The 25,304-nt window shown below is 40.2% G+C and overlaps 1 protein-coding gene across 1 annotated transcript in view; it reads left to right on the top strand.

The window, feature by feature from the left end:
• Window positions 1–25,304, top strand: part of LOC137595593 (plexin-A2-like) — a 92,683-nt gene extending 67,379 nt beyond the window's left edge. Inside the window, exons 17-32 of the mRNA XM_068315803.1 lie at window positions 1,015–1,108; window positions 3,695–3,934; window positions 4,585–4,728; window positions 5,091–5,325; window positions 5,765–5,907; window positions 7,107–7,375; window positions 9,552–9,618; window positions 9,985–10,131; window positions 14,129–14,288; window positions 14,942–15,045; window positions 16,403–16,499; window positions 16,729–16,928; window positions 17,871–18,040; window positions 18,426–18,638; window positions 19,674–19,824; window positions 22,175–25,304. Coding sequence (XP_068171904.1) covers window positions 1,015–1,108; window positions 3,695–3,934; window positions 4,585–4,728; window positions 5,091–5,325; window positions 5,765–5,907; window positions 7,107–7,375; window positions 9,552–9,618; window positions 9,985–10,131; window positions 14,129–14,288; window positions 14,942–15,045; window positions 16,403–16,499; window positions 16,729–16,928; window positions 17,871–18,040; window positions 18,426–18,638; window positions 19,674–19,824; window positions 22,175–22,270 — 2,530 coding nt within the window. The 3' untranslated portion in view covers window positions 22,271–25,304. The remainder of the gene's footprint in view (window positions 1–1,014; window positions 1,109–3,694; window positions 3,935–4,584; window positions 4,729–5,090; window positions 5,326–5,764; window positions 5,908–7,106; window positions 7,376–9,551; window positions 9,619–9,984; window positions 10,132–14,128; window positions 14,289–14,941; window positions 15,046–16,402; window positions 16,500–16,728; window positions 16,929–17,870; window positions 18,041–18,425; window positions 18,639–19,673; window positions 19,825–22,174) is intronic.

The raw sequence follows: 25,304 nt of genomic DNA, 5'->3' as shown, positions 1-25,304 counted from the left end.
CGATCTTGGAACATTGGACGACCCGCTCTGCCACTGAGCCACTGCCACCCTTCATAGATCAATAATCCCGTGGAGATCTCCGCTTTCAATTTAGACCAACTTGTATTTTCCAGAACCTTAAAGAGGATCCAGCGGGAGTGTAGCAATGACCTTTCTTCCTCATATTGTATTTTCTTGGCTCTACTGCATGCGTTTCACTTGAATGAGTGTGGCACAGCTATGAAGAATAAACATTTCTATCACAGTCAAAAAGCCTCTTACCTCTACTGCATTAAAAAAAAAAAAAAAAGGCAGCACTTCATTTGGTTTTGGTTGGAATTACCCGGCAGTAAATCCTGGCAGATTAGATTTCAGAGAAACAGCCTGGCCATCAGTCTAGTGACAGGAGGAGCTTTGTGGTGCTGCAATTAAGAGCAATCATCATGATTGTGTAGCCCCACAGTGCAGCCCTACAATCTTTGGTAGGCATCCTTTAATGTGAGAGGATTTCTTCTCTGTGAACCCGACTAGACTGACCAGGTTTTTAAGCTGTTTTTTAAAAGATTTTTTTCTCAATATAAAGTTCCCCTCTTCGTCTGTCCTCCGCTTCCTTTCCCAGACTCTCATAAGAGTTTTCTAAGAACACACAGTTTTCTAAGAATACACTGCTGTACAGGTTATGCAAAGATTAGAGTGTTGTTTATTTTAATCACATCTACTGCGCATATGTAAACAAGCAGCACCTGCATTCATGTCATGCCAGCCCCACAGTCATGGATGAATATAAAATAGCAGCCAGCTGGTTTTCCTGTTTGATCTGTCTCTCCCTGCCCAATAATAAAGCATGAGCTACTGCTCTGTTACCCCTCCTAAAACCCGCACTAAAGCCGTTTCTCTTCAAAGTACTGGCTCTGCAAGTTTAAACGCATCAATCTCTCTTCGTTGTCTGCTGTTGTCATTACAGTTAAGTCATGAAGTAAAGGTGGTCTGTGTGTACGTTTGTTTCACCAATGATTTTGACTTATTTCCAAACAGTGGACACACAACCCTGACGGTGACTGGAACCAACCTTGACGTTGTTCAGGAGCCACGGATCAGAGTCAAATACGGTGGACATGAATCTGTTAATGTAAGTAACACCTGCTAATATAGTCCACCGAATGTTTGTTGCTTACTAATCATCGCAATCATTTGTTGTAGTAGTTGGCAACTGTTCTAACAATATAGATATAGTTGTGTTACTACTTTTTATTTTTTAACTGTAGTCTAAGAATTTATGCAGATCCAGTCACAACCCTGTGATATTGTATTTAATTATTAGAAAGGTTAATTGTCTGTCTTTGTGTGGCTCCGTGGTGCACTGGTGTCGCACCCTAAGTTTGCCCCGCCTTATGCCCTAAGACAGCTGGGAAAGGCTCCAGCTCCCCGTGACCCGCTGCGGCGGATAATGCGGTTCAGAAGATGAACGAATATAGAGAGGTGAATTCAAGTTAGTTTCTTTTGGGTCAAAAATTTTGTTTGCCCTGAGTGAGAACTGAGAAAGCAAAATAACTCGTGTTCGCACCAATTTTAGCCTCTCCAATAGAGTCTAAATGAACAAAAAAATGCTTGATAATATGTAACTAACTCTAGATTGTAAAATGTCAGAGTTTGTGTGGATGTGTAAATAAAGTCATACATAAGCAAAGGAGATAAAAAGGAACTAAAATTATAACTGGGCTTCAGGAGATGATTTCTGGGGGTCATTCTACTGTCTGAGTCAAGTTACATGTCTAGACCGCCTTTAGCCTCCAATTTCACAACTCAAACATCTTTTATGGGATTGCCAAATGATTTCAGATTATGAGCACTGAGGAGACTCGGTGCTCATAATCTGAAAGAAATCCTTAAAATAGCAAAAATCCATTTCAAAAGGGTGGTTTTTCAGGACATGTCAGAGATATTTTGCACATTAAAATTGAGATTTACATTGCACTTTGCTTTAAAAGTTAAATATAATAAAAAAATATATTTTTCTGACCAATAAGCTAAATTATTGACAAAAAAAATTTCTGTTAAGGGATGTTTAATGTGGTATAATAATATAGCTCAGGTTCAGGCAAATTAAAGGCCACCGGAACATACTGAAACTTTGACAAACTTGCATAAGTCAATTAAATAATGTAGTGGTGATTCCTGCCCAGTATTTAATTTTTATCTATTTAAGTCTTCTTCTTCTTCTCCTTTTGGTTTTTCCCGTCAGGGGTCGCCACAGCGAATCAGTTGCCCCCATCTAACCCTGTCTTCTGCATCCTCTTCTCTCACACCAACTACCTTCATGTCCTCTTTCACTACATCCATAAACCTCCTCTTTGGTCTTCTTCTAGGCCTCCTGCCTGGCAGTTCAAAACTCAGCATCCTTCTACCAATATATTCACTATCTCTCCTCTGGACATGTCCAAACCATCTCAGTCTGGCCTCTCTGACTTTATCTCCAAAACCTCTAACATGTGCTGTCCCTCTGATGTACTCATTCCTGATCCTATCCTTCCTGGTCACTCCCAGAGAGAACCTCAGCATCTTCATCTCTGCTACCTCCAGCTCTGTCTCCTGTCTTTTCCTCAGTGACACTGTCTCTAGACCAAACAACATCGCTGGTCTCACCACAGTTTTGTACACCTTTCCTTTCCTTTTAGCTGAAGCTCTTCTCACACATCACACCTGCCTGCCTGTACACACTTCTTCACCTCTTTTCCACACTCTCCATTGCTCTGGACTGTTGACCCTGAGTACTTGAAATCCTCTACCTTCTTGCGAGAAGGCGGAGGATGCAGAAGACATGGTTAGATGGAGGCAACTGATTTCCCTGAAGAGAAAAGCCGAAAGGAGAAGAAAAAGAACTAATTATGGGAGTAACACAGACATAGAGCAGGTTGATGTAAACTCCAACATTGGAGCAAGTGATTGGCTTCAAATAAACCAGAATTTTTGCCAGATAGGTAGATAGGACAACAGAAATATCAATTATCAACTGTTATAACAGCTGTCACACACCACCAGGCAGAATGTCCAGAAAACTAGAAGACAGGGGAGCTTATCAATGGGACGTCATGGGAGTAAAGTGCTGGCTAATGAATAACAGACTTAGAGATATACACTCAGCAGCTACTTTATGAGCTACTGAGTGTCCAACTGCACGTTAAGGCACATTTCTAATCAGCCAATCACATGGCAGAAGCTAAATGTATGTAAACATGGTCAGGACTATCTGCTACACAGGTTTTTATATCAAACCGAGAACCAGAATGGGGAATAAAGGTGAGTTACTTTGAGTATGGCATGGCCGTTAGTGCCAGACAGGCTTGTCTAAGTTAATCAGAAATAGCTGTTCTTCTGGGATTTTCATGCACAACCATCTCAAGAGAGAGAATGGTCTGAAAAACAGAAAATATCCAGTGAACAGCAGTTCTTGTGTACCCTGCCTCACACCCCTAGTCATCTGGGATATGCTCCAGCAACCCTGCAAACTGCGACAGTGGAAAAAAGCTGGTATTGAGGATGAATGAGAAAATGTGTTAAAGAGCAAAGAAAAAATTATGTTGTAGAGCGAAGGAAATTATTCTCATGTAGAAACCTTTGTTCAGGTGCTTTAATTTTGAAAGTAAAATATTGGCTTGTGCATTTCCACAAGGAAGTCTGACTCTGACATGCATGACACCTGGTTTGACTCTTGCAGGTATGCAGAGTGCTGAACCCCACCACCATCAACTGCTTTGCCCCTTCCCTGAAAGCAGACTTTTCCGTGGACCAGGAGACAGTCAAGCACGTGGATGAGTTTGGCTTTGTCTTCAACAACGTCCAGGCTCTGCTCTCGTACAACAACACAAGCTTTGTGTACTACCCCAACCCTTATCTGGAGCCCCTCAGTCTATCAGGTGTTCTGGAGCAGAAGCCTGGAGCTCCCATCATACTCAAAGTAATCTGACATAATTATTTTACTGTAATAGAAGTAGAATGACATATTTGGCATTGAGGTTGACATAAAGGAATAAAGTATTAAAGTAATGCTGTCTTTACCCAGCCATTACTGCTGCCCCTGCAGCAGTGAAGGTAATTTTACATATTAGATGTCAAAAATATTGTAATAAGAGGTGACTTCTGCTTTACCTCATGTTTTATAACTAACATGGTTCCTAACAGGTTTCATCTGCTTTTCACTTTTACACCATGTGCAATCATATATCTTCAGCTCAGCTTGCTGTGGAAGAGAAGCATGGCAGATTGGATTGCATCTTAATGCAATCTGTCTTTGTCAGGATAAATATTTAATAAATTAACAGATTTCCAACATATGAGTCAGTGGTTCTCCAATGTACTGAATGCTAGTCTCATATGAGATTGGTCCATTAGAACAAATTACACTATTGTCTCAGAATGACACAGGTTTTGATATAAAGTATAGTTTTGTTAATAATATATGTCGGTGGTGAGACATTCTAGTGAGCTAAAACCATTAGATACTATTGGATAGCTTAACATCCTCATTTGATGCATAAAGATTACAATTGGGTTGATTTATACTGTCATTTTCATTAGTTTCCTTCATTGTTTCTCCATGTGTTGCAGGGTCGTAACCTGGTGCCCTCTGCCTTTGGTGGAGCCAAGCTGAACTACACAGTGCTGATTGGAGATAAGCCCTGCTCCCTCACCGTGTCCAACACCCAGTTGCTCTGTGAGCCTCCAAACTTCACCGGGCAGCACAAAGTCCTGGTCAGTCTGAAAAGTGCTTTTGCGTCTCCAGCTAGTTTCTTGGCTTTCAGTCATTGTTTATCGCTCATGTTTCGTTTAGTTCCCAATTGCGGCACATCTCTATCCAGTTACTGACATACACACTTGCAAATAATGAGAAAAGAACTGTAGAAATAAAAGCTGGTGTGCCTGAAACTTTAAAAAAAGTATTTTCCTTATGAGTGAAAATGGAGCATGTCACCATTGACATTGCCAATTTAATATTTCTATAACAATGTGTTAAATTAATTACCAAAGCTTTTTTATTGAACATTTCAAATAATTTGTAGAAATACTACACTTCTACTAGGATTACTACAACAGTTGTCATTATTACTCTCCAGGTTCAGGTAGGAGGGCTCCAGATCTCCCCTGGAGAGGTCCACATCCAGGCTGATAGCCTGCTCACTCTTCCTGCCATATTCAGCATCACGGCTGGAGGAGGGCTGCTCCTCATCGTTGTCTTAATAGTCCTGCTGGCTTACAGACAGAAGTCACATGAGAACGATCTCACCCTAAAACGGCTGCAGATGCAAATGGACAATCTGGAGTCCAGGGTGGCCCTGGAGTGCAAAGAGGGTGAGTGACAATCTTTTAAGAGAAATGACGGATTAATCTTTTCTCTTAATTATAAATATTTTTTGTTTGAATCACATATGAATTCTTTGCTGTCAAACTCATACTAGCGGTGCTCTGACTGATGTTTCAGGAGGCATTTCTTGTCCAATGAAATTCAAATTATAAGTCACTGAATTATGTTCAGCGGCACGGTGGCGCAGTGGGTAGCACTGTCGCCGCACAGCAAGGCTCCCAGTTCCCGGTTCGAGTCCCACTCTGTGCAGAGTTTGTATGTTCTCCATGTCTGCGTGGGTTATCTCCGGGTTCTCCTGCTTCCGCCCATCTCCAAAAACATGCGCTTCAGGCAAATTGGCCGATCTCAAATTGACCCTGATGATCAGTTAATCGTATGAAGTTGTGAAAGGTTCTGCAAAATCTTGACGTCATATCTTCTATGCAGCCTTTGCAGAGTTGCAGACAGACATCAATGAGTTAACAAGTGATCTGGATAGAGCTGGTATCCCCTACCTGGACTATCGTACTTACTCCATGAGGGTTCTCTTCCCAGGCATCGATGATCACCCTGTGCTCAGAGAGCTGGAAGTGAGTAATCTCTAAAGCAGGGCCTCAGTACTGGAATCATCTTTTGTCTGACATCTTGACCTTAAGGCTCTAGGATACTCCAATAGAAATTGATTTTGGCTTGTTGGCAATGGCTGTCAAGATGCTGTCAAACATAAATTGTGAGCAAATACCAACCTTTAGAGGTCTGTTTGTTTAACGGTGTTCACATGAGCTAGAAGGTGAGTGAGTTTCTTCTGTAAGTCCCGTAAGTCCCAGTCATGCAACCTCTTTGAGGCAAACGTCAGTCAAACGTTGTAAATTCAGAACTTCTTACACATTTTTCATTTTAGATTGGATTTGTCCATAGTTTTATGCTTTTGCCAGGACGAAAAATTGATTAATCAAATGTTTCTGTTTTTATTTGGTGAAGTACTCTACATTGATAAGTGGGATGTTAAGGATTTGGTATGTTCTGCAATGGATATTTCTGTAAACAGAGAAGCGCTTAGAAGAAAATTCCTCAAGGGGATTTCTTTTTTCAACAACACGTTGCTGCATACTCAAGCAATGGAGAAGATCTTGGAACAAAGGTGAAGCAAAGTCCCTATGCACTGAGAAACAGCTGCTCCAAACTCACAATGTGGTTTTCATTGCTCTCCTTGGGACGGGTCTTTATAGGGTTTGTTCTGATTTGTTTTGTTAAAATGATCATATGTTCTTGACAGTCTCCTTTTATTTTTAAGGAACATTGATGAACCATCTCGTTTTTGAATTTTTATTTCCTAATTAAATGCAAAAAAAAATATTAAAACCAGAACTTTCTTGATTTCATGAAACAGATTTCTGATCAAATACAGAACAATTTGCAGCTCAAGGCCAAAACTGCCCTTTGTTTCTAATCAAAAACTGGTTTCATCATAGCTTTATTATGATGCCCATGATTTCAATAGATCACTGTTTGGAAGAGTCTCTCTGAATTCAACATTTGACTTTTTCATGAAAGCAGCATGACATTAAAATGTAGATTAGTAGAGTTATTATTTTTATGGATTTATGTCTTGATACATTAAAAACTAGGACATCTGGTTTCCCTAATGACGTACAAATGCAATTTCTCTGCTACAGGGCTGACAAATTTTAGTGCCTATTTCTTTGTTTACTCCATCTTTACTTGAATGAGTATTTTCTTACAAGCATATATGTCATTACATGTGTTGAAAATACAATGACTCATACAGGTGCTGGGGAGCAGACAGGTGCATGTGGAAAAAGCCTTGAAGCAGTTTGCACAGCTTGTGCACAACAAGACCTTTCTACTGATGTTCATCCGCACGCTGGAGCTTCAGCGTTCCTTCTCCATGCGCGACCGCGGCTACATAGCCTCACTCATCATGACCACTCTACAGGGACGGATGGAGTACGCAACAGACATCCTCAAACACCTGCTGTCTGATCTAATAGAACGTAACCTGGAGAGCAAGAACCACCCTAAGCTGCTCCTCCGCAGGTAAACCAGGAGCTGTACATTGATGCTGCAACTGACATTTCAAAATGCTGTTTGTATAATTTTGCAAAATCTTTCTGTAATATTCATCAGCAAGGGATTTAAATTGTTAAAATTCATGTTTATTTTATGCACGATCAGTTATTTTGCTCAGATGAATATTGGATTACTCATGTTGGAGTTTAATTTAATGAGAAATATATGAATATGGGTTGAGAGAAGTGCATGGACTGTAGGGAGTTACAGTGCAGTCAAAATGTTTTTTGCTTGATTGGGCAATAGAGAAAAATATTTTAAACATAGGAGGTTTTGCAAATCATGTTTAGAAAATCCGTTTACTGAGAACCAGAAATAAAACCACTTCTGCTGCCTGTCTTTAGGCCTGTAGATAAATTTTTGACAAATTGTTATTTCCAGCAAATTTGCCACACTTCTGATGGATGAGTAACCGTGCCAATGAAGGAAATCCGACCTCTGCCGAGATCTGAAACAGCCATTACGAGTTTGAAGTGAAACAGCAGTGGTAATGTGATAGAGATGGGGCGGGGGGGTGGCCGAGGAAGCAAACCTAAAGGGTAAAAGCAAATGCAGCAGCAGCAGAGTAGTTGTCAGTCTGACTTATCATCTGTTTGCCACTTATGAAACATTCAGCTGAAGCTCAGGTTTCTTCCTTCATCACCCCATTTCTCTCCAACCTTCTCTTGCTTCTCTCCCACTTTCCTCCACCTCTGGTTATCTGTCAGTTGTTTTCTCCACACTCTGGCCGTCCTGCTGAATGTTTCATGAGGTTATTTTGTTTTGAAATGGAGGGCTCTCTCAATCTGAGGCACTCATTAAATTTAAGGATGCTTTCACATGGGAGCTGCTACAAGAAGAAGTTGTTAGGCTAAACATGCTGCTCTTGCAAAAATCAGAAAACCTTTTAAATTTTACTGGAACACTTTCAAAAGAGGGTAGTCAGAGCCATTTAGAGTTGAAATGCAGATAAGAGATAAGACTTCACGGACTGGTGACCATGAAGCTGCAGGCTTTGGATTAAATTCATGTGGCGGTATGAATTAAACTGAAATTAGTACTAGTATTCACTCATTCATCTTCTTGAAGACGAGATGATTGTAAACAATTATTTCATTAAGTTGGACCAAAATATTCAAAAGGAACACAGTATCACAAAACCACGTAACATAACCATTTAACCCCATTACACGCTCGCACATACTGACACATACACAACCAGTCAACCATCAAATTGTCATCGCACATGCGCATCACACTTGCACACACACGTGCACACACACGCACGCACGCACTCACGCACACACACACACACACACACACCACCCCAGCTGAGTGACTGCAGATGAAACACATCACCATGTAAGATGTCTGCATCAGGAACCAGGACCGGAAACAAGAAATTACTTGTAAAGCAGCAGTGTTCCTGTACTTCCTGCATCTTAAGGGTCCACAGAACACAGCCACAAGTCCTGGCCGGTGACATTCCCCCAGTGGGGAAAAGAACTTGGAACGGTCTGTTCCAAGAAGACAGCCAGTAGTGTCCTGGTGATGCATATGGAGTTTTCCGCTTACAGTTTAATAATTGGGATCAACAGCAATAACATCTGACATGATGGTGCACCTGCAGGGGAAGTAAAGGAGGCAGTGGACAGTCATGACATGAGCGGGACTTTTTGTCAGGAAGAGAGAAATTGGGAGAGGAACATTGCCTTCTCATATCCATGCATCAACAACAGTATAAAGAGCCCACTAGAAGCAGTACGGCAGGTCTACCTGCATTATGCAGGAGGCGCATATCATACTACTGTATTCATATAAAAATGGGTTACAATTCCATTTTGATACTTTGTTGGATGAGTAAGCATGTGCAGATGCAGTGAGGCACAAATTGTGACACAACTTCGAGTGGACATCCAAGGTCTGTCAGTACAAACTCATTTATGACCCAAATACAGTATCTGCTACACCAGAAGGACTTAACCTACAGTACGTAGTAGTGCATGTCCTTTGAGACAGTGCGGCTGTAAAATATTAATGTCTTGCATTTGGCTTCAATATTGGTCTCTTTTTCGTTTTAAGTTATAAAAGAGTAATCGGTGCTCCATATCGCTGTAGGATGCCTTTCATTAACACAGGTCTGTGCTGTCTTCTCCTCTTGCAGAACAGAGTCAGTGGCAGAGAAGATGCTAACAAATTGGTTTGCCTTCTTGCTTCACAAATTTCTCAAGGTGAATTGAAATCTTTTTTCCAACTTATCGCCAAGGTGTCAGGCTAATGGATTGCAATGATGCCTCTTGATACATAAGCATTGATTTTGAAAGAGACTGCCGGCATGTTCTTGTTGTCATCCTCATTTTACTTATCTGGTACAGACAGTCTTTACCGGCATTGAAGAAGGATGATGGTCAATTATAGGCACAAACACATATCCAACTTTGTCATTTTCTATTTTATTTTGTTTAACGCAGATAGTCTGGCATCTACAGTAATTCTCATTGTCTACACTGATGAAAGTTCTCGTCTGCTTCCCTTCACTGCTGTCTTATTTACTTGTTCTCCCACCTCTAATCTTTCATTTCCCTTCCAAAACAAAGGAGCGTGCTGGCGAGCCTCTCTTCATGCTGTTCTGTGCCATCAAGCAGCAAATGGAGAAGGGACCCATAGACTCCATCACAGGAGAGGCACGCTATTCCCTCAGTGAGGATAAACTCATCCGACAGCAAATTGAATACAAGACCCTGGTGAGTTATAAATTAAGACAGTAAGAAAAAAAAGTCCTTCATTTAATTTGTTTTTACGGATCATCATGTTGAAAAAGCAAATGTAGCCAAAAGAGGGCACAAGCCAGTGTCTTATTGTGCCGGTCACAAGCCTGGTTAAATACAGAGGGTTGTGTCAGGAAGGGCATCTGATGTAAAACTTTTGCCAAATCAAACATGAGAATCAAATCTATGACTTCAATACCGGATTGGTTTGAGGCCCGGGTTAACAACGACTGCCATCGGTGCTGTTCACCTACAGGGTGCCAGTGTAAATTGGACTACTGTTGGTTGAAGGAGGAGAAAAGTGTGTTTGTAGGAAGAGAGAGAAGAGGAACGCCAAGAGTATAGGACTGAGAGTAGGGATGCTGAATGTTGGAACTATGACAGGAAAAGGAAGAGAGGTGGTTGACATGATGCGGAGGAGGAAGGTAGACATACTGTGCGTCCAGGAGACCAGGTGGAAAGGTAGCAAGGCTAGAAGTTTAGGAGCAGGGTTCAAGTTGTTCTATATTAGTGTAGACAGGAAGAGAAATGGAGAAGGAGTTATCTTAAAGGAGGAGTTTGTTAGGAATGTCCTGAAGGTAAAAAGAGTGTCAGATAGAGTGATGAGTCTGAAGCTAGAAATTGAAGGTGTGATGTTCAATGTTGTTAGCGGGTATGCTCCACAGGTAGGATGTGAGCTAGAGGAGAAGGAGAAATTCTGGTTGGACTTTGATGAAGTGATGCAGAGCATACCTAGAAGTGAGAGAGTTGTCATTGGTGCAGACTTTAATGGACATGTATCTGTCTTCCATCTATTTATCTATGTTCTATCTATCTATCTATCTATCTATCTATCCGTCTGTTGGTCGGTCGGTCAGTCTGTCTTAATGCATTCAAATCATCTAGGAAACAGATTTATCAAAAGGAGGTGTATTTTATTATGTCCTCACCTATATATTTGAATAATCTCATATGAAAACCTCACACTGTCATGCTTTTTTAACTCCACCCACTACCTATCAATCAAGCACCCAACCAATCACGGCGCATCTGCCAGAAGGAATCACGTGAACAATATGGTGTAAGGCATCTGCTATGTTACGACAAGAAACATAATTTTAGAGTGTCATAACTGTTCCAACAATTTTCATGTTTTTGAGCAGAGAGTCCAAACAGCAGGAACGACACAGACAATGGCAACGAATTCTGAGTGAAACGCCGGGTAGAGATTTGTTTTGTTGCAGTTACGCCTTTCGATCACACAATGCAGATATCCGGGACGAAAACGGCAGACAAAGTGAGGTTTTTTGAAAACGTCGGGTTTGCATTGTCAAATGGACGCTGTAACTGAAACTTTTTCTATCCAGTGTGCGTCTCGCTGCGACGAAAACCGATGTGACATTAGTGTGTGTGACCCGTGTCTACATATACACACAGAATGGACAGAGTTGAAAACCGGCTGTTTTCTGACGTATAACAGCTCCAAGCCAAAGACATGTTGGTAAACATGCTTGACAGTTTGATATTTGTTCGTCTGTTTCTTTCTTTATGAGTCATAAATTTTATGTATTTATTTATTTATTCATTCATTCACGTTTCTCAATAACGCCAGTTCTGGGTCGGACCGGGTCGCACTGCCTGAAAGAAAGAATTCTGTAATGGAGGTTGTCCTCCATGAGGAACTGCATGAATTTCCACACATCCGGTCCCGTTCACGGAGGTATTCTGCTTATCAACGTGTTGATTAACGCACTTATGCGGCTACATGTGGACATGGCCTGATTCAGGAAGTGGTTTGGTTTGTGCCGCGAGTGTTGACAGCGATATAAGGCAGGTGTTTTCTAAAGCGGGGGAAATATTGTCGAAAAAAAAAGAAATCACCTGAGACCTACCACAGTGGCCAAAAATGTTGTTTGTAAATAAAAACCAACGATATGACCCAAGTATGATCAGTGACTACACCTCAACATTACAAAAGCACAATCATTGTCCAGACCACAACCCACACCACCCCCCTCACTGTACATGTTTAATGTATTTTCATTTGCGTCATGTCCAAATGATCATTTTCCATACTGCCAGTGTGTGTGTGTATGTGTGTGTGTGTGTGTGTGTGTGTGTGTGTGTGTATACTCTATACATGTGCAAGCATTTGGAGTTAAACAAAAGTAATTTCCCTACAAGGATTATTAATAGATTTATTTATATGATTATTTATTTTTTTATACACACACACACACACACACACACACACACACACACACACACACACACACACACACACACACACATACATATTGAACTGCCGTCACTAAAATATACATGTTTTGCATACTTCCTTATTTTGTCGACAGTTTTATTCACAGCTTTCTGCAAAATGCCACACTTCAAACTCACACCCACTCATATTTTAGCATCCAGTAGATGTCGCACTAGAGCAAATGAGGCCTCATGAAGCTTCAAAGCGCAGTGAACCGATTCGGATGAAAATCTTCAACCCGTCATGGGGCTTCATCTGCCCATCACTAGCACGAACAGTCTGTCCAGCTATGGTTTCCGTTTGGAATGGGACAACTGATGTGTATCCAAAATGCTCCTTGGATATCTGACAAAAACGGTCTTTAAGTAACTACATACAGTTCTGTTCATGTAGTCAGCTAACAGAACTATCACTTCTCTAAAATTTTATTTTCCTCTTGCTCTTTTGACAGGTGCCTTTTCCTTTAACGTTAGCTCCTTTCCCAATCTCACGGTTACCTTTCTTTCTCCAGTTAGCCTGCTAACATTCATCTACAGCCTGCAATGCCCGCCCAGCGCAAGCCATGCTTTGCCAACACAAAGTCGTTACGTCACCACATTGATTTTTGACTACTTTGGGTGAGCTTGGTGTTACGACCCAGCTAGAGGACTGGGGAAATAACATAACTAGGATATAAAAAGGGGGAACGTAAAACATTTTTTTCCAATTCTCGCAAAGTACAAGTGTTTAACCAAGGTTGTTCTTTTAATTAACAAAGGAAGGCCAAAGGGCGTTGTTCAACGATAACTAAAATGCACTAAACTTAGGACTCTTTGAGATTCAAAATGTCAAACTTCACTAACAAAAATATACAAAATGGAACACAAAACACAACCAACTCTTTAACGAGGATGTACAACAATCCAAAATCCAAAACTCAGAATCACAAGGTCACAGGTCCAAAAGCTCTCAAAGGCGTGTTGTCACAGTCAGACAGTCGCCCTGCTTGAATGGCATTGCAGAGCTTTTAAGCTGTCCATTCCCGGTGACAAGGCAGGGCTTGGGCTAATCAAGGAGACGGCACACCAATCAGGAGATGTGTTGTCCAGGAGTCCCAGAGACACCACACCTGGCACTGACAACGGAGGGCGGAGCATCCCAGGGCAGTGTAGGGCCAGCAGCTCAAAGGCAGGGTTGCAGAGGGATACACAATATGAACAGATGAGCTACGGCCGTAACACTTGGTTTATAATACCAATACATTTGTTTTCATATGTTTGGTATGAAGTCTGATATTATTGTTTTATCGTGGAATTTTCACGGTTCTCCATAGTAAAGCTATAATAAAATATTAAGCTCTAATCACTTTTTATCTCATGTTTGCTTAAGACGCTGTTGGGTTTTAATTTTCTGACTGCCTAAATCAGTGAATTGATATGTTTGCATCAAGACACACATCTTAACTGATTCTTTAATATTCTTTAATTATCAGTAAACGGTCCCCCTCCAGCCATAGTTAGAATAACACCCCTATCCATGGCCAGGAGTGAGAGGCTGTGTTTCATTACTTCTTTAATATTTCTGTTATAACTGCACAGTCACATCTCACTGCTATTACATTTCAAGCTAGGATCCACTGACAGTCTGATGAGACACAGGTAATCAAGGACTTTCCAAGCAAGCAATCCCTCTCTTCACCGCTCTCTTTTACTTCTCCTCTCTCCCTCCCTGTCTCTCTACATCCTGGGTCCACAGACTCTGAGTTGTGTGAATCCAGACAATGAGAACAGCCCAGAAATCCCTGTCAAGGTGATCAACTGTGACACCATTACCCAGGTGAAGGAGAAGATCCTGGATGCTGTGTATAAGAACATGCCATACTCACAGCGACCATGTGCTTCAGACATGGATCTTGGTAAGGCTTTATTGTGTTTGGGGGTTTCATAATTCCTCCAGGCAAAAAACAGATTGGAGATTTTCCATGACAAGGAGAGAGACCGGATATGGGGGGTTATCACACCATAGGATATCAACAAAAGGCTCAGCAACAGTTTGTGAGACAAGCCCTCCCCACACCTGTTTGTGTTCCCCTCACAACCCTCCAACATTGACATTAAACCTCATTGACAGCTCGCCTACTCTTAGGCTTACGCCCACAACATGTCATATACCTTCATATACATACTTTCAAAGGGACTAAATGAGATAACTTGTAGGTAGGGACTAATATTGCTTTGAGTTGTAGTTTTATACCCTAAGGGACTTTCACAGTTTGAGGATTTGGAGGGGATCAGTTTATTTTTGGTGCTTTGGGCAGCTTAAATCCCTGTGAAGACACTGTCATCTTTTTTCATTTGCAGAATCATTTAATTGCCATGAATAAATGTTCAGGGAGCTGTCTCGATGACATTTCAGTTTTATGGAACAGAGTACAAATGGACAGTGCAAGACAAACAGTGACTATGAGGAAATACATAACTGTCAAGAAATTGCAATTAAATATTCCCCAAAAATATCATATGCCATCTATTACTTTTCTGTATTAGTGCTGAAAGTATTTTCCTACAGAGTGGAGGCAAGGCAGGACAGCTCGTGTGGTCCTGCAGGATGAAGACATCACCACCAAGATAGAGAGTGACTGGAAGAGACTCAACACTCTCATGCACTACCAGGTCTGTAAATAGACTAGTGATAATAATTGCACTGCAAATAACAAGAAAAACACTCATAAAATACAACACCAGAATTAAAGTAAAATGGCTTCATATTAGTTGAATGACGTGTTCATGCAGCAAGCTATTTGTATTAATCAAGAAATCTTTAAGTTAGTTCTGTCTAGAAATAACTAGGTTAAGTTTAAAAAATAACTAGCTAAAATGTCTTTAAAAACAAGTTAACTAAAGATATTAAGTCTTTGAATGAACAGAATGATTTACAGTAAAAGGAACAAGCGGAGTGGTTATTTATATTTTTTGTAATTCACTTTTTTGAATTCTAACACAAAACATAGACAGTAAAAAATAAAGTGAAACAAAAAAAAAGCCAACTCTTACCCCCACAGTAGCAGCAGATTGAACTTGCTGCCACATGTCATCCCTCACAAATACTATAACACATGAATACTGTTGACTTATTGACAATATACTGTATTATTCTGCATGATGTTCATATAAAATGCCTTCTATTTGTTGGTCTCTTTAAGAACGTATTGTTCACAGTTGACTATTTTCAAATTTCTCCGCACCACTCACTGAAAGGGATGATCGATTAAAGAATCAGTTATTGAGCAAAAAAATGATTTCTGAAAGCTGTGGGTTATTTCTTTTGTCCTCAAAAGAGAGTAAAATGGAAAGAATTTTGGGATAAAAGATAAAATAAGTCATGTTAAATAAATGGTCAGAATAGTTTTTGTTCATTTTTGTTCAGTACAGCTTTAGCCTACACTATTTACATACCTGGAACTGCTATACAGACAATATGTTAGAGTGATACTGTTAAAAAGCCTCTGTATAGAAATCCAACGGGCACATACATTTTTACTTAAGAATTCTTCCTGCTTGCAGTTGTTTTGCATTTGGTTGCAAATATTCTTCACACAAAATAAATTGATCGCTTTCCTGCAGTAGCTTAAAGGTCTGTGACATTGCTATTGAGGCTGATTTAGCTATTGGCACTTGTTTATTGCAAGGTAGCTCCACAATGAGCTGGCGCCTCATCCGGGGTGTACCCACCTTTTGCAGCTGGGGTAGGCTCCAGCAGACCCATGACCCGCATGGTGGATAAGGACTGTAGATGAGATGATAGCTATCATCTTGTCTACAAGAATATAGTACTCTTAGAAATGTGTGATTTTCAGATAGGTGCAATTAGAAGAGTAGTAACTTTTATCCAAAAAGATTTATAGAGGTTTATCTCACAGCTAGTAGATGCGTTTTATTATCAACTTCTTTACAGGTTGAAAGGCTAAATGTAAGATGAGAAAGAGTGTTAGTTGATTTGCTACAAGCCATCTTTACTTTGGTCTTCCAGGTGTCAGACCGCTGTGTGGTGGCGCTGGTGCCCAAACAGATGTCCTCGTACAACATTCCTTCCTCAGCCAGTTTCCCACGTAGCATCAGCAGATATGGTCAGTACTGTTAAATAAAGACAATTCACTTCACAGCAGTGTTGAACCAGGTGTCACTGCTACTCATTAGTACAGCATGAATGCATTATCAGATACTGTTATGATAAACAAATGTTTTACATTTACTTATGAAGTTATTAATGCCGTAATTAATTTAAACCATATATGTTTATGGATTAAGTGCATCAGATATATATTATATATATCTATATATTACCATGTGTTCTAGGTGTGGATGTTCATTTCCGCTCTACGCCCACCAGCCCAGACAGCCCCGACTCTCGTGTGCCCATGCTGACCCCTGACCTGGAGAGTGGGGTGAAAATCTGGCACTTAGTAAAGAACCACGACCATGGGGACCAGAAGGAGTGTGAGCGGGGCAGCAAGATGGTTTCTGAGATCTACCTGACGAGGCTACTAGCAACTAAGGTGAAAATATGTTTGGGATTTATTTAGTTTTTATTCAGTGTTTGCTTTATTCATGATTAATATATAATACAAGTAATAGGATGAAACACAGATCAGTAGTACCTTGAAATATGAGTTTAATTGGGTGAACGACCAAGCTCATAAGTCAATCTGCTTGTATCTCAAGTGAGTTTTCCCCATTGAAAATAACAAATAATTTTAACCTGTTTCAGCCTTGTAAAAAAACCGCTTAAATTGTGAATAAAAAAAATAAACTAATAGACATGCTTGCTTTAGCTGTACATAATTTATATATATGTAACCTTGAAAAAGTATGAAAACGCAAAATACATGAACACACAGGAGCTACATCTTTAGTCCACGGACAACATATCAGAAAGAACAAGATGCTGTTAGGTTTGTAGCAAGTTATTCAACCCAAGTGTGGACACAGACATGGAGGAAAGTTCGGGCTGCAAAAGGAGTTTAATAAACTACTTAAACAAAGGAACTGTCGTTGTATCGGAATTGGTAGTCCAAAATGGAGGCACGTTGTGCACACAGGAAAGGTGAATTGGGTCCAGAGATCCTGGGAGATGTGCTGATCAGTAGAGTAATAAAAAGGAAAAAAATACGGGGCAGACTGGAGCTGGTCTGAGCACTGCTGTAGACAGAGTTAATAGTCTTTTATTCAAGAAAAGTCAAGAGAATGGTCAAGGTTGTCTGACTTAGACTGTCAGAGAATCTACGATCTGGCAGGAAATGGAGGTTTAAGCCAGGTTGTTATTGTTAAAGTAAATGTTGATAAACTGCAGCTGTAGCCCAGCTCCTGCAGATAGATACTGTACATACTGTATATACAGCTCATATCTCAAATAATCTCATATTGAATACCTCTTATGTCAAGGTACTACTGTAACTACATAAATATGTGAACAGATATACACTGTATTTTTTCTGTAGGGCACACTGCAGAAATTTGTGGATGACCTGTTTGAGACATTGTTCAGCACTGTGTGTCGGGGCACTGCCCTGCCTCTAGCAATCAAATACATGTTTGACTTCTTGGATGAGCAAGCTGACCAGCACGGCATCCATGACATGGACGTTCGCCACACCTGGAAGAGCAACTGGTGAGAAAATAAAGGAAGCCTTCAAAATTTATGTTTGCAATGCTTCCTATAATGACATAGTTGTCAGAATTTATTTTTAAAGTATGAAAACCTTAAAGGCCCAACTACAACCTCCAAGTTAAGCTAATTCTTTTCTGTTTTGTGTAGTTGCAGCTGGTTTAGACCCCTTGAAGAAGTTTTCTCACAAAATCTGTGACTGCGGTTACAAATTGCATTTAGTCGTTTTCGATTTGATCTATGTTTTACTCTTATACATCAAGTAATGATAAAAAACAAACTAAAATCAACTCAAAAGGTCAATATGAACGTATGAGAATTAAATCAAAGAGCGAAAAAGTGAGAAAAGGATGTAATCTTTTTTTCTTGTATTTTTCAATGTCTGCAGCTTACCTCTCCGCTTCTGGGTAAATGTGATCAAGAATCCCCAGTTTGTTTTTGACATCCATAAAAGCAGCATCACAGATGCCTGTCTGTCTGTTGTGGCCCAAACCTTCATGGATTCCTGCTCAACATCTGAACATCGTCTGGGCAAAGACTCACCATCAACCAAATTGCTTTATGCCAAGGACATACCACATTACAAGAGCTGGGTAGAAAGGTGTGTTCGTGTAAACACCTTTAAGTGTGTGTACAGTCCACAAAAACATATACATATTTTGAATAGGGATTTATGTAGTATTATTGTTGTTACATAGGAGCATCACATAGCTTCTCTTATGATATATATAAAAAGAAAAATTGTGCATAAAATGAGAATTCTATTGCTCCTGAGAGTTTGTCAGGTGTGATGATGCACTATGTTTAGCCTTGTTACCTTCATCACATTGCATTTAGCAGGAAAAACTGTTTGTAGTGTAAATAAGTGATTCTCTAACAGTTTGTGAGTTTTGTCTTGACTATCACAATAATACTATAGATGCACACTGCTTTACCATCAGTATCTTTTTTACCAGCTTTCTTTTCATATCTCAAATGAAATGGCATCTCATCCTTTGTCGTTGCATCATTAATCTAAGTAAGAGTTTTACTAAAAGGGTTTGGTTTGTTATTACCAAATAAAATCCTTGTATATAAATAGGACTGCGTAGATCAGGACTGCAAAACATGATAAAATGAACCAGAGGCTTTAAAGGGTTGGGAACTGAATTATGGCCAGGGTAAAGCTTTCTAATTTAAGGTGGTAAGCTTACACACAAACAGCTTGCTGATGTAATGCACGGATGCATGAGCAAAATACAGTATTACTGAGGCCTGGCTTCACCTCATCGTGGATTGTAAGTAGTCACGTAATACCGTATGCGGATTCTATTGGCTGACAGCTTCCAGAATTGTGCTGCGTGCCAAGACTCACGGAACGCAGTGCACTTCTGTGTATTAAAGAAACATTTAAAATCGTTTTAAACACTCTAAGAGTGTGGGAAAAGGTAATACAGATATACAGTGGTTTAATATCAGTATTTGAGGGTTCATAAACGTTTAAATTACCGTAAATAATGAATAAAGTTTGTCTTAATATCGCGGAATTGTGTGTGTGTGTGTGTGTGTGTGTGTGTGTGTGTGTGTGTGTGTGTGTGTGTGTGTGTGTGTGTGTGTGTGTGTGTGTGTGTGTGTGTGTGTGTGTGTGTGTTCTCAGGTACTACGCTGACATCCACCGCCTGCCTGCCATCAGTGATCAGGACATGAATGCGTACCTGGCTGAACAGGCCCGCCTTCACTCGAGTGAGTTCAACATGCTCAGTGCTCTCCACGAGATTTACGCTTACATCAGCAAGTACAGCCAAGAGGTGAGACCCCACCATCACACTGGAACATATAATTGTATTGTTGCTGTGGTGCTGGAATGTTTAGCTGAACGCATGTAGAATAGCCTTTATTGAAGGAACTGTACACGTAGCAGAAATGTGAATAAAAAACACTGCTGATGACGTCAACAGGAAAGCTGAAAAGACCATTTATAGTCCGGCATCAGAGCAAACTGTTTACTTACTGTGATATTTGCTGAGTTATGTTGACATGACCTGAAATCTTAAAGGGAACCTATTATATAAAAATATCAGGTCTCTACATATACATAGTGGTCCTCCCTAACCCGACCAAATCCTAGAATCTGGAAAACAAACACTTTCTGCATCAGTAGACATATTAAAAAATGAAAAATCCAAAGTAAATACATTCGTATTTGTAACAATTCAAGTTGTGACGTAAAAATTGAATGATTCATAGAGTAAATTGACCTATGCTGAGTCATATTTGATTGTCCACCCGGATATGGGCATGGTCATTCCTGAGGGGGAGTTCGTTCAGGCTATGGTAGCAGTGTGCAGTAATGTCCTAGCTCAGAGCTACACACTGAAAGTTCCCCACAAACTGTTGAAGTCAGCTAGCATTTGGCTAACTAGTTAGCCCCACTCCAGTCAGGTGTGTGTGTTTGTAGTTTGTGTTTAGGCTACAGTAGCAGTGTGTGGTAATGACCTGACTCAGAGCTACACCCTGAAAATTCCTCACAAGCTGATGAAGTCAGCTAGTATTTGGCTAACTAGATAGCTCCGCTTTAGTTGTGTAAGTGTCCGCTAAGGGCATATCCTCATCGTCATAGCAAACACAGCTGCGTGTACACACTGCTCATAAACAAACATCCTCAGCTTTTATTTACAGCTTAAAAGATATTCACCATCACCAGTTTAGGGTTACGTTCAACTGACATAAAGCCTGCATGTGAAATAATCCAGGCAAAAATCAAGAGATGAAGTTTTCACTCATTCCCAGCCTTGTCAGAGACAAAGGCTGGGATACACACACACACACGCATGTACGCACGCACACACACACGCACACACACACACACACACACTACTTCCCCTGCTCCAGCTGTGTCGTAAGAAGTTGAGGCCAGTAATCTGACTGAGATAGAAATGACTGACTCTGTATCATCCATTACAGGATGTAATACCCTTGCATTTTCCTCACTGTACGTTAGTAGATGCAGAATAGGAAAAATAGGGACGGCGCCCAACAGTCATGTACTGTACGTACTATACATGGCTGTTGGGCGCCGTCCCCATTTTCAAATGCTTTGGCTTACCTTTATGATGTTTCATTTTGACTGCTTTAGCTTCGCTCCCTGCTGTCTCTCATTGTCTGTGACGATTGTCAAGAAACAGCGTACGTCCTGTCTGTAAACATCTGTTGTCGTCGCCACTAATTTTTGTCCCATTTGCAAAAATTTTGTCTCTTAAATTCTTAAATGTTTACTGCTCAATAGGATCAGCCCTTACAGTTTTTACATAAAGAACAACAAAGTTATGTTTGTTTGACTGAGAAAGCGGCTTCACGCTCAGCGCAGAAAATTAACACTTAATAACAAGATAGACAAACGTGACAAAAATAAGAGCAAAATGCATAGTAATAAAGTTACTGAAAGTTAAAAAGGTTCCAGACAGAACGCTGGTTGAACGCTGGTTGAACGCGCGTTCAAGTGGTGCATGCAAACAAAACGCACGTGAACGAAAGGGCGGATAGAGGTCTGATAGAAGGCGCTCAGAGGGGGTAGGGAAGTGGAAATAGGGAGCTCAAAGCCATTTCCCCTTTACACCAAGCGTTTTGGGGCAGAAGTGATTCTGTCAATAATCAATCAAAGATATTGAGGACCACAGATCACTTTGGGGCAAGACATTTCAAATACAGTGTAGTTGGACATCTGACAGCTGAATGACAGGAATTAAAAAAGTATGATATGGGACCTGTAATCTATGGGGTGTTCATGTACCATTTTTACAGACCGTTCACATTAGGCTAAATCCTCTTGCCATGTTTGCGTAATCTGCCCTTATGCATGGTCCTGAAGCCTAATTAGGTCATCCTCTTCATCTTCATCTTCCAAATTGTGGCCGGCACAGAAAATTAAATTTTTCATGTCTTTTTTTTTAAACCATTTTTATTAAATATGAATATTCAACTGTTACGAATTCAGGCTAATAAGGACCTAACATGCTTATTTTTTTCATGGTACCCCTCTGTTTTTTTGACATATCGCATCCTGCTTAAAATACATGTGCATGTTTACATGATTTTCATAGCACACCACTGTCACCACATGTACTAGCTTTCACAGTCTGTGCTCATGTGTTTGTTTAGATCATCGAGGCACTGGAGCAGGATGAACAGGCCCAGAAGCAGAAGTTGGCATATAAAGTGGGGCAGATCATCTCAGCAATGTCTGCAGAGAGCTGAAATACACAAACCTTACACACACACAGACACATGCAGTATATACACACACAGAGACTATGAGAGGGAAGGTAAACCCAGTGGTAATATGTACAGTATGTCAGGTGAAAGAACATGCACGTGCATATACAAACACACACACACACACACACACACACACACACACACACACACACACACACACACACACACACACACACACACACACACACACACACACACACACACACACACACACACACACACACACCTGTTTCATAATCAACATGATGCTACATTGTACATACAGTATATTCACAGATACCAACCTGATTACAAAAAGTCTGAATGAGAAATTGAACCAAGTCAAACTCCACCTCCATATTAAAAGTCATAATTTGGGCAGAAACAAACACTTTTGCACAACATATATAAAAATCTTTGGTTTCCATAGGTAACCAGAGATTTGAGTTTTTAAACTTGCTGACATGAGGCCTTGCAGACAAACAGCAGCTGACTACAGACTCTTCTAGGCTTCAACTTTACCTAATAAGAATCTCTGAACCTGACCTCTAGGCTGTGTTTGTAGGGTCATCCCCTTATGGAGGCTTTTTAAAAAATATTAGCATCACTAGCATTTCGACTAATTGCACTAACTGACTGGTGTGAAGGGATTGATGATGAAAAAGTGACTCTTGGCTGGCAGTGATGAGCTGACAAGCTGTGAGGGGCAGGACAGCCTCTGATGATTCTTGAGGAATCATACATTCGAAGTTGAAGAACATGGTGTCAAATTTTTAAGCATTTGGGTTAATCATACACAGTGGGCCCTCGCGCATTCCCACATCAACTCTCACGACTACACCTCATCGCAGATTTTTGGTGGACAGTCACGTGATACCTTATGCGCATTCTATTGGCTGACAGCATCCGGAAGTGCGTTCCGTCAGTGTCGGACTTTCTTGAGACACAAAAGTGCTTTAAACAGTCCATAAGAGTGTGGGAAATGGTAATAAAGATAGAATCTGGTTTAGTATGGGGAGGGTTCATTGACATTTAAATTACTGTGAATAATAAAATAAATAGATCGCCATCACGGATTCCTTAATCGTGTCTGGTTCCTGGAATGCATGAGCCCCAAAGAACGAGGGCATACTGCACTATATTTGCAGAGAGTAAAGGAAGTAGAAGTAGATGCTGTAAAAATTACACACACACACACACACACACACACACACACACACACACACACACACACACACACACACACACACACACACACACACACACACACACACACACACACACACACACCATCCCTCATAAACTTATATAAACCACGGAACACATCAAACAACAGACCGTCTCAAAGCTTAACTTTTAAATTCAATGTCATTGTTTCTTCAGAGGAAGCTCTGCCTCAGAAACATCCATATTCAAAGAGGCTTCTATAAGGGTGATGGTGGTAGGGTGGAGTTGGGCGTTCATAGTGGCTGAATTTTTCTCCACTTCTATTCCTCTGGGTAAAGGTTGGTCTTTGTAGTGGCTGTTTAAGCTACCAGTCTGTGGTGTGGCCGCAGCTCTGAGAAGAACAGCACTCAATAATGACAGACTCAACATGAAAAGTTGTTGGAGAAACTCAAAAGAGACAGGAGCCAATTTAATGGGAGGGCACATGTGGTGAGAGAGGATTCGTACTTTTTATATGTCAAGGATGAAGGATAATTATTCGAACTACATATCATGGACTTGGAGTGACAATTGCACTCAGTCGAGTTGCATAACTTAATTTTGTTAGGACTTTGCCTATTTTGTTTTTGAAGGCTTGGAAAGGAAAACGACTTGGGCATCATCCCTTTCTTTTTGCCTCTTCAAGTTGTTATATGTCTAATTAATAAACCTCTGCTGAGCTGTGGACCCATAATGTGCTACTCACAAGATGAGAAGGATGTTTCTGACAAATGTGAAATAAGTGTAGAGATCTTATTTTATTTTTTGCCAAATGTAATGCTTCTCATATTTGATTTGTGTTAAATGCTCCTTTGCATCGAAAATACTTGCCATAATGTGAAAAGATTTGAATCTATAAACCAAATCAATTCAACTACTGTAAGTGGAGACGTTACTAAACTTAAGCAGGCAGCATGATCAGGTCTGATCTGATTCACCCTGGCAGCCTCCCCAGCCCTTTATTATCAGTCATTGTTTACATTTAAGCATGGTACTTGAACTGATTGCGGTGTACGACATCTGAAGAACATCGGCTGTTCCAGTGGACTAATCTGGTTCAACCACATCTGATGCCTCACTGATTTTCATAAATCTTCCACTTTGAAATGTTCAGACACAAGTCAGAGAAGATATCGAACCATGGAAACTTTGAACCATGAGATGCTGTAATGCATTCTGTGGCTCAGCACAAAGAAGGTGCTCTTAATATTTCATTTATTGTGTGTATGATTAGGATTAAAATGTGAGTGTAGATCAGCTGTTGGATGTGTTGCTCCTTTGCCAAGCATTCTGATTTCCATGCTGAGTTCAAATGTACATTTTAGCAGACTGCTTGTCTCCTGCTGCTGCATGTGCCATATCTAAACTGTAAACAGATTTGTCATGATGAACTACTCAAGAACTACTGAGCTATCACATTCATTGAGCATTCTATTTTGGTTATTTGTATTCAACTACTATAATGATGAAAAGAAAAACGTTTTCCAGTATTTGAGGGTATTTCAATGCTTAATGTAATAATGACCAGAAACATTCATTGATGTCATTCTACTTTTTTTTTTTTACTATTTAAGTGTCAGAGGAATTTCTCTGATCCCCACAGGACCTTGACTAAAATGAAATTGATACTTATTTCCAGTTAAATGTTGAAATATTACAAACGCTGTTTCATGTGTGATTTGTTGATGATAATAAATGTTTCATGCAATAAGCTGTCAGACATTTATCTGTAATGTTTTTTAACTATATAATATTCTATAAATATTGTGCATAAAAACACTCCTATTTTACAAAGAAAACATTCACTTTGTACTGTTGTTATACATTA

Source organism: Antennarius striatus, chromosome 5 (genome assembly GCF_040054535.1).
Source record: "Antennarius striatus isolate MH-2024 chromosome 5, ASM4005453v1, whole genome shotgun sequence".
NCBI classification, from domain to species: Eukaryota; Metazoa; Chordata; class Actinopteri; order Lophiiformes; family Antennariidae; genus Antennarius; species Antennarius striatus.
This window is presented reverse-complemented; position numbering and strand designations above follow the sequence as displayed.